The sequence below is a fragment of the Pseudorasbora parva genome, chromosome 4 (genome assembly GCF_024679245.1).
Source record: "Pseudorasbora parva isolate DD20220531a chromosome 4, ASM2467924v1, whole genome shotgun sequence".
NCBI classification, from domain to species: domain Eukaryota; kingdom Metazoa; phylum Chordata; class Actinopteri; order Cypriniformes; family Gobionidae; genus Pseudorasbora; species Pseudorasbora parva.
Window position 1 is genome coordinate 11,934,578 of NC_090175.1, and position 15,309 is coordinate 11,949,886.

Genomic DNA, 15,309 nt, shown 5'->3' on the forward strand with positions numbered 1-15,309 from the left:
ATGAAATTTAACACGTTTACAATATGGATAAAATTATTAAATAAATAATGATCATGTGTGTCTATGACTGGTGCTGTAAATCACCCCTTTAAGAGATGAACTGAGAGAAAATGCACTGCTTGTGTACAGCACATCTACTTGGCAAACGAGATGGGCAGCCATTCCTTGTGCGCTTCTATAGTTACATACTACATATGAAGAAAAACGACTGTCTCTCACACTCTCACACACACACCTTTTCTATTTACTCACTTTAACCATTGAGATATAAATCAATTTTCTTTATTTAAATGAGTGGTCTGGCAGTACACTACAAACAAAACAAAAAAGCAGGAAACAAACAAACAAAATGACTACAATACCCAAACTTGGCACTGAAAGAATGCGTAAGTGAAAGAGTCGTCGTATAGTTTGCTCCATGTGAGTCTGAGAGCCTGAATGTGTACAAACCCGAAGCCAAACACAGACACATCACTGATCCAGCTTCCAAACAGCTGTCACGAGTACAAACACTAAAATTATTATCATCATCATCATCATTACCAATACCATCATGTTGTCCATATTACAAATAGGCAGTAAAGCGTTACATCATGGCTGCCTTCGGTCTGGGAATGAAGCGCCTGACCCATAAACGCCCATCGGGCATCAGTGAGACACTTCGTTGCCAGAATATTAGATGCAGCTAAGACATGAAAATGACCCGACAACCAACAGCAAAGAAAAAAAACATGAACGCAAATACACAAAATAAGAAAAAAATTAGTAGAGAAGGCGAACAATCGAGAGGTTTCTCTGGGGAGCGAAACATGACGGAGACTCGTTAGAACTAAATAAATGAGTTGATGAAAAGGATGCAGGGTTATTGCAACAGAACGAGCGACGCGCTGACTGAAGATGAAGCACACGTGTGACGCATGCATGAGCGGAGACTAATGCACTGCTGCAGCTGCTCTCGCCGTTTTACAGGCAATTCTCCACCAGTGGATCTCACAAAAATCCCAGAACCAAAAATCACATTTACATTTGATTATCCTTATTTTTATTTTTTACATCGTGACATCGTTTTTTGACAATTACACACATTCACCCCCATAACTCTTTACCATATCAAACATTGACGTTTTACTTCTAGATGTTTTGTAATTCCCATTATTCTACAAGATGGTGATCCTTATTATGTTCTCATTACAAATACCGTAATTAAATTAATTTAAAATCAGCATAAAATTTGATGATACGGGAAAAAATGATTGCATTACAGTAATGACAATACACTTCTTGCATTACGGTAATGAAAATGTTTAGTTTTTTGCATTATGGCAATACATTTAAAAATATATATTTTTTTTAGCACTATGTAATGAGTACAAATAATGTAATACCATTATTTTTAGATTATGATCAGCATAAAAGTTAGTACAACAAAACCAACCACATTTTATGATAAAAAATAAATAAAATAAAAACATTACAGCAATGACAAATTTTTAGCATTATGGTAATACGAATTTGGATTTTTTTTTATTATGGTAATGATATTTTCTTTTGTAGCATTACGGTAATGAGTTGAAATAGTGTAATACAATTATTTTTAAATTTGGATCAGCATAAAAGGTTATAAAACAAAACCAACCACGTTTTATGATACAATAAAAATGTGGTAATACGGTAAGGAAAATGTTGTTTTATGCATTATAGTAATACAAATGTTTTATTAATTTTTGTGCATTATGGTAATGTTTTCTTTTTAGCATTATGGTAATGAGACTATTGGGGGGGTGGGGGGGTAATTAATTGTCATGAAAATAATGGCACAATGCCAAAAAAGTCTCCCTAAAATTAATAATTAGCGATGCTAATGATATTTTCTTTTTAGCAGTATGGTAATGAGTGCAAATAGCGTACATTTTATGATACAAAAATAATATTTCATTACGGTACCGTTAAGGAAACTTGAACCTCTCACTTCTTTCATTTGATTTTGGGGTAAAATGTGACGTTTCATGAGATTCACCCAGTCGAATGCGCAAATGAGGTTCTAGATTGCAGCTATAACTGTATGCTAAACATGCGGCAGAACATTATCACTTCCTTTTCAAATGGAGTCTGAAGTTGATACTGTTGTTTATGAGAGGAAGAACTGATCCTGGACCCGCAGGTGGAATGACATGAACAGAGTCTATATTTAAAGACTTCCAAAATGCAGATTTTTCATGACTAAAATAAGGCAGACTAACGCTGCACTTAAAGCGATGATGTTAGACAAAAGAACAATCTTTAAATGTTCTGTTAAATGGTCCCAGTCGCTACTGCATTTTTTCTCACGTTATTTTTCAGGGCATCGGGAGAAGAGCACAAACCCCGTAATGGAGCGCACAAACACTGAAATTAAAGACAGAGATAGTCAGATAGAAAGTAGACGTTTCAGCAAAAGCAATCTGCCTTCGTATGAGCGTCTCGATGTGTTTAATACAATCGGCCACAATTCTTATATTCTTCATTATTTTTATTAACAAATGGGCTGCAGCGATTTTTATCCTTATTACAAAACTTTTATTTTTTTAACAAAGAAACTTGTTTATTTTTTCTTAAAAATACATATTTTATTGTTTTGTCCCTCTACTTACACATCCTCCTCCTGTTTCTTACTCTTTTTGGAGCGATATTTCTCTTCATGAGGGTGAATGTGAATTCATGAGACGGACAGGACTCGAAACAAACAGAAGGTCATGATATGGTGATGCATTTGAGGATTCATTTTGGCAGCATAAACACGTCGTGAGCAAATAACTCAAGGTTTCATTTCATTCTCGAGATAGGAACCTTTACATTTGGAATGTCGTACAAACATCGAGCACGTTTTTGGATTGCAAAGGAAGTTCAAGTATTCGATCGTTGCTCTCAAGTATATCCTCAAAAACTGCCGGAAACCTCTGTGTGTTTACGCTGCCAAAATGCCACCCTGTGACTGTGAGTGTGAGTGTGAGTGTAAGTGTGTGATGTTTCGTGTGCGTGTGTACGTGTGTGATTTATCTAACGGTGACGCCTAGCTTCTCCAGAACACGCATGCCCTTCTCCTGGTACTCCTCTCTGGTCAGCCAGAAGTTGTCTTTGTCCTTCATGATGTCTGCTAGCACCGCTCCGCCCAAAAACACCATGTGCTTACGACGAGGAGGATCCTCGATGCGGATCTTAAACTTCTACAGAAAGAAAAAAGAAACAGCAATTACTACTAAAACTCAAAAGGGTTAGAAACGGCAAAAACTGCCCTAGATATTCATAATGCAGATGCAGAAATGCTCCAGTAGCGATTCATCCATTTTAATATGGCTGACATGCGATTATACTTAATTGTTATCGGTTTAGTGCACCTGCAAATATCACGGTGAGCTTTCTCTCTCACTCATCCTAAAATGATCCTAAGATTCAAGGGGAGTTGACCCTCTTGTTAATGAAGTTCATTTCTGACGTCACAGTCTATGGATCATCTCAAGCAGTGCTCAGTAGACAATCTTGTGTTTTTTTTGGATTGCCTGCATTCTAGACGGTCCAATGGAGCAAGTGTGTATAACTTGTTGTTAAAGCTACACTGTGTGATATTTTCCCCCATCTAGCGGTGTAAAGGTATGTGACCATCCAGTCAATAATAGTTTCTGTTCCTCTCAATTCCGATTTCGTTTTAACTCCTACGGTGGCCGATTTAATCCAAGATTAACATGGCAATCCCCCTCTTAACATTCAACATGGTGCCATCGAGTGTTAAAACGTGAAAGGCGGAGCTTGAATTTACGGGTATGTCCAACTTTGGCTAATGTACTTTCAAGATGGAGGAGCAACATGGCGACCGGCATTCGAACCCCTCACCCGTATGTATTTTCAACGGCATATTATAAACTTACGAGAACACTTTATTACTTGAAAGAAGTAAATATACATTAATGAGCACATATACAGGGAGTGCAGAATTATTAGGCAAGTTGTATTTTTGAGGAATAATTGTATTATTGAACAACAACCATGTTCTCAATGAACACAAAAAACTCATTAATATCAAAGCTGAATATTTTTGGAAGTTTTAGTTTGAGCTATTTTAGGGGGATATCTGTGTGTGCAGGTGACTATTACTGTGCATAATTATTAGGCAACTTAACAAAAAACAAATTTATACCCATTTCAATTATTTATTTTTACCAGTGAAACCAATATAACATCTCCACATTCACAAATATACATTTCTGACATTCAAAAACCAAACAAAAACAAATCCGTGACCAATATAGCCACCTTTCTTTGCAAGGACACTCAAAAGCCTGCCATCCATGGATTCTGTCAGTGTTTTGATCTGTTCACCATCAACATTGCGTGCAGCAGCAACCACAGCCTCCCAGACACTGTTCAGAGAGGTGTACTGTTTTCCCTCCTTGTAAATCGCACATTTGATGATGGACCACAGGTTCTCAATGGGGTTCAGATCAGGTGAACAAGGAGGCCATATCATTAGATTTTCTTCTTTTATACCCTTTCTTGCCAGCCACGCTGTGGAGTACTTGGACGCGTGTGATGGAGCATTGTCCTGCATGAAAATCATGTTTTTCTTGAAGGATGCAGACTTCTTCCTGTACCACTGCTTGAAGAAGGTGTCTTCCAGAAACTGGCAGTAGGACTGGGAGTTGAGCTTGACTCCATCCTCAACCCGAAAAGGCCCCACAAGCTCATCTTTTGATGATACCAGCCCAAACCAGTACTCCACCTCCACCTTGCTGGCGTCTGAGTCGGACTGGAGCTCTCTGCCCTTTACCAATCCAGCCACGGGCCCATCCATCTGGCCCATCAAGACTCATTAATTTCATCAGTCCATAAAACCTTAGAAAAATCAGTCTTGAGATATTTCTTGGCCCAGTCTTGACGTTTCAGCTTGTGTGTCTTGTTCAGTGGTGGTCGACTTTCTGCCTTTCTTACCTTGGCCATGTCTCTGAGTATTGCACACCTTGTGCTTTTGGGCACTCCTGTGATGTTGCAGCTCTGAAATATGGCCAAACTGGTGGCAAGTGGCATCTTGGCAGCTGCACGCTTGACTTTTCTCAGTTCACAGGCAGTTATTTTGTGCCTTGGTTTTTCCACACGCTTCTTGCGACCCTGTTGACTATTTTGAATGAAACGCTTGATTGTTCGATGATCACGCTTCAGAAGCTTGGCTATTTTAAGACTGCTGCATCCCTCTGCAATATATCTCACTATTTTTGACTTTTCTGAGCCTGTCAAGTCCTTCTTATTTTGCCAAAGGAAAGGAAGTTGCCTAATAATTATGCACACCTGATATAGGGTGTTGATGTCATTAGACCACACCCCTTCTCATTACAGAGATGCACATCACCTAATATGCTTAATTGGTAGTAGGCTTTCCAGCCTATACAGCTTGGAGTAAGACAACATGCATAATGAGGATGATGTGGTCAAAATACTCATTTGCCTAATAATTCTGCACTCCCTGTAGTTTTGAAAGAACGAAGTGTTTTTAGCTAAGAATAAACTAAAATAGTTACACAGTGTAGCTTTAAAGGCGTGTTTTTCGTACCGAAAGCTTGTCGACGTCTCCCTTCAGCACTCTCTCGAGGTAAAGCTGCTTGAGCTCACGCTCCAGACGGGACGGCAGACCAGGATACATCGTAGAACCGCCAGACAAAACGATGTGTTTGTAAAACTCAGCCCTGAAATAAAGACAAATATGAGTGCGTGTAAATTTAACCTACATTTATTATCTATTTATTAAAAGATATTTAATGATGTGTACGTAAAACTTAATTTTAAATATAAGAAATAATATTTGATAATACCTACATAAATATCAAACAAAAAAAAGTATATTTCTATTTTCTAACAGAAAATATATTTAACAGATTACATAATATGTAATACTTGTTATATTTTATCATATATAAACAATACATTCTAACAGATAAAGATATTAATATAATTTAAAGATAATAATAATAATAATAATAATATGACCGAACAATGACAATATTATAATTATAAAATATTAACATTATTCAATATTATTACAATAATAAAATTATATATATATATATATATATAGTATTTTAAAACTTATTTAAACTACTCAAAATATTTAAAAATTATCTACTTTTTACCAAAAAGTATAAAAATAACAATGACAATATTATAATTGTAAAATATTAGATTAATTTAAATTAACATTAAACATGATTAAATATAACAATTATAAAAATGTAATATCATAGAATTATATTTTATGTTTAGTATTTTAAAACGTATTTAAAATACAAAACAATTTCTTTAAACGATATTACATAATTCATTTATTTTGTGTTGATGACATGATGTGTTGCTAAACTGCAGCCTGAGTCAATTAAAAAAAAAAAAAAAAAAAATCATGTTTGACTATATATATATATATATATATATATATATATATATATATATATATATATATATATATATATATATATATATATAAACATATAATACATTGTAACAGATAAATAGCATAAATAGCATTTAAAAATTATAACATGATGACCCAACAATGGCAATATTATAATTTTAAAATATGTAAACATTATTTAAATTACAAAATTATATAGTAATTATATTATGTGTATTAAAACATTTACATTAAAAGATATAACGATGCGTTTGTAAAATGCAGCCTGAGACATTTTTAAAAAATACAAATATAATAATATTTGACAGATAAACATGCAATACATATGTTATATTATAGAATATCCTATATAAGGAATATGGTATTTGAAATGTATAAATTAGAAAAATATACAAATATAAAAAATAAATAAATGTATGGAAGTACTATGTATATATGAGTAATGTATATCTTCGTGACCTGGTGTCGATGTCGGCTGCCTGGATGGTGTTGAAGAGCAGTTCGGCCACACCCACTCCCTCCACATTAATGAGGTGAGGCTGGAACAGAGCTTCAGGAGCCTCGAACCGCTCGCCGCCCACTTTAATCACTCGGCCGTCCGGAAGCTGCAAACACCGGGACAATCTAGTGTGAATTCTCCTTCTCTAAACACTGATGAGAGTGGAGCGGTTTAAAAGAGTTCACTCAGCACGTCGCTGCCCTCTAGTGGCAATGACAAGCCTGCTGTCCACAACTACAGCCAAGGCAGAAGATGGTGGCGGCTCATGGTATTTGGTGGATGGTTTATGACATATTTAAATGCTCACTGGATTATGAAATGGAGCTTATTGATTCAAAAACTAGAAGTCCCTCCTCCATCAGGCCGAACTCACCGTGTAAGACTCCACCAGCACGGTGGTCTCCAGAGCAAGCTTCTGCTCCTGCTCGATGTTATAGCCCACATAACACAGCTTCTCCTTCATCATCCTCACCGTCTCGAAGTCCGCGGAGTGGTTGAAGGCGTAACCCCTCAACAACAGCAGCTGCAAAGACACACTGAGCGGTCAGAACCAGTCAACAACCCACCTATAAAAGCTTATCTATAGTTAAGCTTAAAGGGTTAGTTCACCCAAAAATGAAAATTATTTCATTAATTACTCACCCTCATGTCGTTGGACACCCGTAAGACCTTTGTTCATCTTCAGAACAAAAATGAAGATATTTTTGTTGAAAGCTGATGGCTGAGAAAGGCTTCAGAAAGGCCTCCATTGACATTCAGTGCATTCACACTCACAAGACCCATAAAGGCACTAAAGACTTCGTTACAAAGTCCATCTCACTACAGTGGCTGAACAATCATTTGATGAAGTGACGAGAATTTTTTTTTGCGCACAAAAACTATCGAAATAATGACTTTATCCACCAAGTTATTGTCTTCCGTGTAGGTCTCGGACGTGAACTCAGGCGATAGCGGTGCTCCTCCTCTTCCGGGTCATGTATTGATCGGCGGATCTGCGTCATATTCTCGCCCATGCGTCGAGTTCCCGTCAATAACTTAGTGGATAAAGTCGTTATTTTGATTTTTGTTCGCACAATAACTATTTCCGTCACATTGTAAAATTATTGTACAGCCCCTGTAGTGAGATGGACTTTGTATCAATGTGTTTAGTGCCTTTATGGGTCTTGTGAGTGGGTCAGTGGGAATGTACTGAATGCCAATGGAGGCCTTTCTGAAGCCATCAGCTTTCAACAAAAATGTGTGTTCTGAAGATGAACGAAGGTCTTACGGGTGTCTAACGACATGAGGGTGAGTAATTAATGAAATAATTTTCATTTTTGGGTGAACTAACTCTTTAAGTTATAACTTTAAGTATTACAAGCATTTTTTGTTAATTGAAATAAAGCAGACAGAGAGAGAGTTGAGCTGTACCTTGATGAGGTAGCGTGTGATGTCTCTTCCGGCGATGTCCAGCCGGCGCGTGAGATGAGGAAGAGAGAAGCCTTCGTACACCGGACAAATATGAGTCACACCGTCACCAGAGTCCACCACCACACCCGTCAGCAGACCTGCACACCACAGTCATTCACAGACAGGAACTTGGTGAAAAGTTGAGTTTTACACACATATATATACAGTACAGGCCAAACGTTTGGACACATTACTATTTGTTATGTTTTTGAAAGAAGTTTCTTCTGCTCATCAAGCCTGTATTTATTTGTTAAAAATACAGATTTTTAAAAAAATATTGTGATATATTATTACAATTTTAAATCTTTGGTTTTCAATTTATTATACTTTAAATTATCATTTATTTCTGTGATCAAAGCTGAATTTTCAGGATGGTTCCTCCAGTCTTCAGTGATCATGATCCTTCAGAAATCATTCAGATATGAGGATTTATTATGACTGTTGGAAACAGTTCTGCTGCCTAATATATTTGATGAATAAAAGGTTCAAAAGAACTGCATTTATTTAAAATAAAAACATATTTTCAAAAAATATAAATCTCCTTTACTATCATTTTTTTAAATCAATTTAACACATCCTTGCTGAATAAAATTATTGATTTATTTTAAAAAAAGAGGGGGAAAAAAGACTGACCAGTAGTGTATATATTATTGTTACAAAAGATTTCTATTTTTAAAACATTTGCTTCTTTTTTTTACTTTTTAATCATAAAAGTATTATAAAAAGTATCACAGGTTTTGAAAAAATATTAAGCAGCAGAACTGTTTCCAACCGTCAATCTGAATGATTTCTGAAGGATCATGATCACTGAAGACTGGAGTAACCATCCGGAAAATACAGCTTTGATCAAAGAAATAAATGATAATTTAAAGTATAATAAATTGAAAACCAATTATTTTAAATTGTAATAATTTATCACAATATTACATTTTGTTTTGTATTTTTGATTAAATAAATGCAGGCTTGATGAGCAGAAGAAACTTCTTTCAAAAACATTATAAATCGTAATGTGTCCAAACTTTTGGCCTGTACTGTATATAAAATAATTCAACATTTATATATTATATTGTTTAATATTTAACTTTAATATTCATTATATTTATATTTTTTTAATCTATTTACATTATATATATTTAGTTCATTAGTAGATTATATTTTAACATTATTTAACATTTTAATTATTTAACTATCATTTTATATATATTGTACGTGCTTTATACATTATATATTCATATTTTATATATTTTTATATATTTAATATTTATAAATGTTTATACATTATATTTTTCCAACTATTATTCTATTTAAATTTTATTTTATTATTTATATATTATGTTTAATATTAGTTCTAGGGCCGGGACTTTAACGCTTTAATTAAGATTAATTAATTACGGGACTTTAATTAATTAATTAAATAATAGTTAATTAATTACGCAAAAAATAAATAACAATTTTAACCCCACTTATTTTTGCACCGCGGAATGTTTTTCAATGAATGAGTTTCGACTGACCGATTATACTGGAACACCAACTAGCGCTCACGACTCACGAGTCACGACAACAACAAACCATAGTGAACATGAACGAAGAAGCTGATGAGACCGCTTAGCTTGGCCCCGTGGATGGGAAATTTCGTTTAAAAAAACGAAAGGATGGAAGCGTCGACAAGAGCATGGTTGTGTGCAAGCTATACAACAAGGAATTTGCGTATCACCGCAGCACATCGAGCCTCAAATATCACAAATACGCTTTTGCTGCACTTAATGGCAAACATTGCGCTGCTGGACTGAATTAAATAAACAATATTTTGTTGATTAAGCTTATGTATTCAGTCATTATTCAATGGTATACTAAAGATCCATGTGAAAAATTACTTCTCATTGTTCTCAGGTCAAATATTTATATGCAATTAAAATGCAATTAATTTCGATTAATAAATTATAAAGCCTCTAATTAATTAGATTATTTTTTTTTAATCGAGTCCCGGCCCTAATTAGTTCACTATAATATTATATATATATATATATATATATATATATATATATATATATATATATATATATATATATATATATATATATATATATATATATATATATATTATGATTATGTTTAACATTATTTAACTTTATCATTTACACATATATATATATAAAATAATACTTTTTTTCATCTTTCATTCAGTCTCTATAATGCCCATTTCATCAGTGCGTGATATTGTAAAGATATAAATGTTTGGTGATCCATCATCCGCTCTCCGCATCAGCAGGTTCAGTACCTTGAGCGTAAAGCGTGAGCACGGCCTGGATGGCGATATAAACCCCTGAGAACTGATAGGTCTCAAACATCACCTACAGGGAGACAAGAAGGTCAGAAACCACACACACATACACACACACACACACACACACATAACACAACAAACAGCCGCTCAAACCTCGATGATCTTCTCCCGGTTCTTGGTGGGGTTCATGGGCGGCTCCGTGAGCAGGATCTTGCAGTTTCGTGAGTTGATGTTGAGCTTCTCGGGGCCGAAGGTGTAGTCCCACAGGTGCTTCATATCGTCCCAGTTCCTCACGATCCCGTTCTCCATCGGATAATTCACCTCCAGCATGGAGCGCAGCTCGCTCGCCTCGTCGCCCACCATAAGGTCCTACAGGTCACACAGGACAGGTCAAAGCTCGGTAGGCTCAGTGTCAAGTTATCTTTCATTTCCAGCTGAACCATTCATGTTGAAAGATAAATTAATTGTTAGATGGCAAAATAAACTCGAGCCATTTCATTCCATCGATATACAGTATTTCATGAAATACACTCTAATGAATCTCTTCTGACAGCAAAAACATTAAACGCACTGTAATAGTCATTAAACGTGAGTAAACAGGCCACGACGTCTGAACTAGAGAGAAAGTTGCTGAATGAAGACACAACTAGGGTTGCTATCAGAATATTTGCCTTGAACCTCATATTTCAAGGTTTCCAATGAGCATGAACCATCTTTAGACACAGCACACTTATGTCATTCAGAATAGACCAGTGCATTCTGGGTAATGTCAAACGATGCTCACATACAAGCAAGATTTTTTCATCTGGGTTAGTGAGAGAGCAAGATTTATTATTAGTTTTGATCAAACGGTTGAGAATCACTACAGGTCAAACACACAGTCATACAAACACTTACCATCCTTCTACGATCCTACGGGGACGGAGAACAGAAAGACACATATGGAGAGAACAGGAGAGTAAAAACTGATGCAGGGTCATTTTTATTGCTTTAGTTAGCTATAATAACTCTGGGTCATTGCTTATATTTTTTAAATAATTTTATAATAATTTTAGATGCATATATTAATATTAGGTCAAATAAGTTAATTATCTTAATTTGTTGTCTTGTCAATCGGTTGTTTGAAAAAAATGTTTTACTTAATCTATTGTACCTCAACTGGTTCTGTCAACACCATCAGATGAAGATTTGTGTTCATTTTATATACACACATACATATATATATATAGTGCCTGCCAAAACAAAAGTCACTGTTTGGATTTAAATTTCCAAATGCTTAAGAGTCAATGATTGATGATCATTATTGCAGTGATTATTATGTCTCTAGCACGTTATATGTTTGGCATCAGTTCTTCTAACCCTCATTGATGGAGTGTGTAGTTTTTCATTTAAACATCCATGTAGGAAGACCCATCAAGGCCATATTCCAGGATGACGATGTCCAGATTCATCAGCTCAGACTGAAGGAATGGTTGTGAGGATGAAGAATCATCTTCACTCATGAATTGTCTCCTCTGAGTCCAGAGCTTAAACTCACTGAGAGTCTTTGGGACGTGCTGGAGGAGACTTTACAGAGAGCTGGACTCTTACACTGACACTACAAGATCTGGACCACAAACTGATGCCCCTCGTGATGGAAATAACTTGTATTATTCCATAGAGCGATGCATTCATTTTTGGTCCAGATATTGTATTGACAAAAGAGTACATACATGTGTCAGGGTTGGCTGTAGTGAAGGAGATTAATAACAAAAAGTCTTTATTTAAATCCACAAGGAAGCCTCAGGAGATCAAACAAACCCAGATAGACGATAACAAACAATGAAAAGAAATAACTCCAGGCTTAAATACACAGTGAACAGAAACATGTGAGTGGAAACTAATTAACACTCGGGCAAACAGGAACAGAACAAACCAAACCTCAACATACATGTGACACTTTAAAAATGTCAACCTATTAGCCTAAAAACATACAAAATTAATATTAAAAAAAAGAGGGTAGAGAGATAAGGGTATTTTTTTTTTATAGTGTGATAACGGGGAAAAATCACTTGTTTATTTGAAGACTTTACACTCTTGTTGGATGGGTTTGGGTTGGGTTTAGTGCTTTCAGGTCACCTGACAGAGATTAAACAAATGTTATGTAAAATTACGAATTAAATTAATGTCCTTTGTTGTTGTTGTTGAAAGAAAGCATTAAAAAAAACTGTTCCCCTACATTATGAGGCTGAAATCTTTGTTTCAATTGAAAAAAATTAATAAGCTAAATATGAAGTGTAAAAAAATAAGACATTTCAATTTCTAATAATGTAGTGTGATAATAAAAATAACATTACATATCACTCATTTAACAAATCATAGCATAACTCTTAATATATTATATATATATATATATATATATATATATATATATATATATATATATATATATATATATATATATATATATATATATATATATATATATATATATTCAGTCTTTTGACAATAATATAAATCTCAATATTTCTGTAATTGCTGCCATATGATTATCATTTTCAATCAGAGAAAGCCATAAACCCCTCTCACAGCTCGTACTGAAAGACACTCAGCAGGAAGTTCAACTCAAGCAGGAAGTTACACAAGTTGCTGTTTACGTCCCTTACAAAATAAGACTATGGTTTTTCTATGAAATCTGTAAATAAATATCACTAAGAAAAATGGAAGTTGATGCAGAAGGAGAAGCCACTGTACATGAGTATAATCGTTTTCAGAGGCAGATACCCATGCATATGGAGAATGTATTGTTGTATTGTTTTATTAACTACATTTAAAAACACGAATTAAATAAACAACTTTAAATATGTCTATTAATTTGTCCATTTAAAAGAGATTTATTTATATCGATTTTTATGTTTGTATTATTAAATTGATAAATTGATTCTTCATTTTATTTTCAAGTGGCATTCCTGGTCCTTCATACATGCAGTGTGTGTATACAGCAATGCAGGGATTGGAAAAAAGCCCTAGACATGGTGTCAGTTTAGGGAAAGATTTTGAGTGAGGAAACTTTACCTTGATCTCGATGTTTCCCACTTTGGCAGTGGAGCGGATAATCGGTCTCCCCACCAGGGCTGGGAAAATGTGCTCTGGAAAATTAGAGCCGGCATATCCACACTTCACAAACTGAAAGACAGACAGACGAGAGTTACCTCAGGGGAACTAACTAGTCAAAGTAAACTGACAAAAAAAAAAGATATTAAAGCTAAATGAAACATAAAACATAAGGAAATTACTAAAACTTGAACTAAAATTAAAACTGAAAGTGTTTAATTTTATGTTCCAATTGAAAATATTAATAATAATACGGTCCAAAATAAAGACAGGAACTCAAACTGCTAGATGTTTAAAACCAGAAGCAAATCAAAAGATCAAGACGCTTCTAGACACTTAAAAGAAATGCGCACTTCATGACAACAAAATTAGCCGTTTTACCCGTTGTCATGCATAATAATAATAATAATAATAGTATCATACGGCAGAAAAAATACACTGAAAATGCGACAAACGCAAATCTACCCTAAAGTTTAGCTGAGAAACTCACATTAATGCATTCCCCCTTTTTTTCCTAAGGTAATGTTCATAGTTTATACATTTACTCTGGTAATACCGTGTGTTTTTGGACATGTACTACAGTAATGGGGTGTTTTGTGAACATTCACAAAACAGAATATGAACATATTTTATTATAGTAATATCATGCCTTTTGGACCATTCACATGAAAATGTGTTGTTCTGGACATTTATAATGGTGGTAATATGATTTTCTCTACATATAATACTATTGTATTGCAGGATATGCAGCACAATATAATTTGAATGATCATTTGACTATCATAGTGTGATCATTTGTTGAGAGAATGATGATGGAATGTGTTTCTATGGCTTGACTCGTATGTCACTTCCTCTCTCGGCCAGATGTGAGATTACAAACTAGGAAGTGAGTTTTAGATCATTTTTATCTGTCTTCTTACAGACACAGCCACATGCATCATTGATACAAATGTGCATGAACGTGTCCTTTGATTAATAATGCATGCTCCCGCTGCGACCTCATTAAAATCTTAATCAAAATATGTGTAAATGTCAATCATGTCAATACATATACACAGCTCCTACAGAACATCCAAATGCAAAGCCATTTATGATCTATCGTGGTCTATGATTGCTGGACATCTGATTCGTGTTTTTTCCACACAACAGGTCGTGTGTAAATCACAGATTTTCACAGTGTAAAATAAGGTGCCATCATTTCACTTCCTGTTCCGCTGCATCTTTCTCCTGCAAGCCGTCATTAAAGCACACACAAGCGCGAAATGAGGCATTATTCAGACCGGACAGAGCCGTATGAGGTCCGCTCTCACACTCACCCCGGTCCCGTTGTCACACACCACCACTTTCCGTCCTTGGCTGTCCATGTTTGTACAGACTCGGTGTATCCGCCCTGATCTGAGCACCGCGGCCGCCGCTGCTGCTGCTGCTGTCTTCGGCCAGGCGGAAGTCAGCGCCCTGCCCTTCACACCACTTCAAAATAAAAGTCCGCACACGACGCTTCAAAACAAAAGCCGCTGCACGGCTACAAAATAAAAGCTTTTTTACATTTATAAA

General features: G+C 35.2%; 1 protein-coding gene across 1 annotated transcript; it reads right to left on the reverse strand.

Annotated features, from left to right (window-relative positions):
- Positions 1-266: 266 nt before the first annotated feature.
- Positions 267-15,215, reverse strand: actr2a (actin related protein 2a). The gene is made up of 9 exons (XM_067440914.1): positions 15,072-15,215; positions 13,717-13,827; positions 10,816-11,031; positions 10,657-10,729; positions 8,340-8,476; positions 7,303-7,452; positions 6,890-7,035; positions 5,579-5,711; positions 267-3,203 (listed from the first exon to the last, which is right to left on the reverse strand). The coding sequence occupies exons 1-9, from the start codon at positions 15,117-15,119 to the stop codon at positions 3,033-3,035; spliced, it is 1,185 nt and encodes a 394-aa protein (XP_067297015.1). The 5' UTR covers positions 15,120-15,215; the 3' UTR covers positions 267-3,032.
- Between the last annotated feature and the right edge of the window lie 94 nt (positions 15,216-15,309).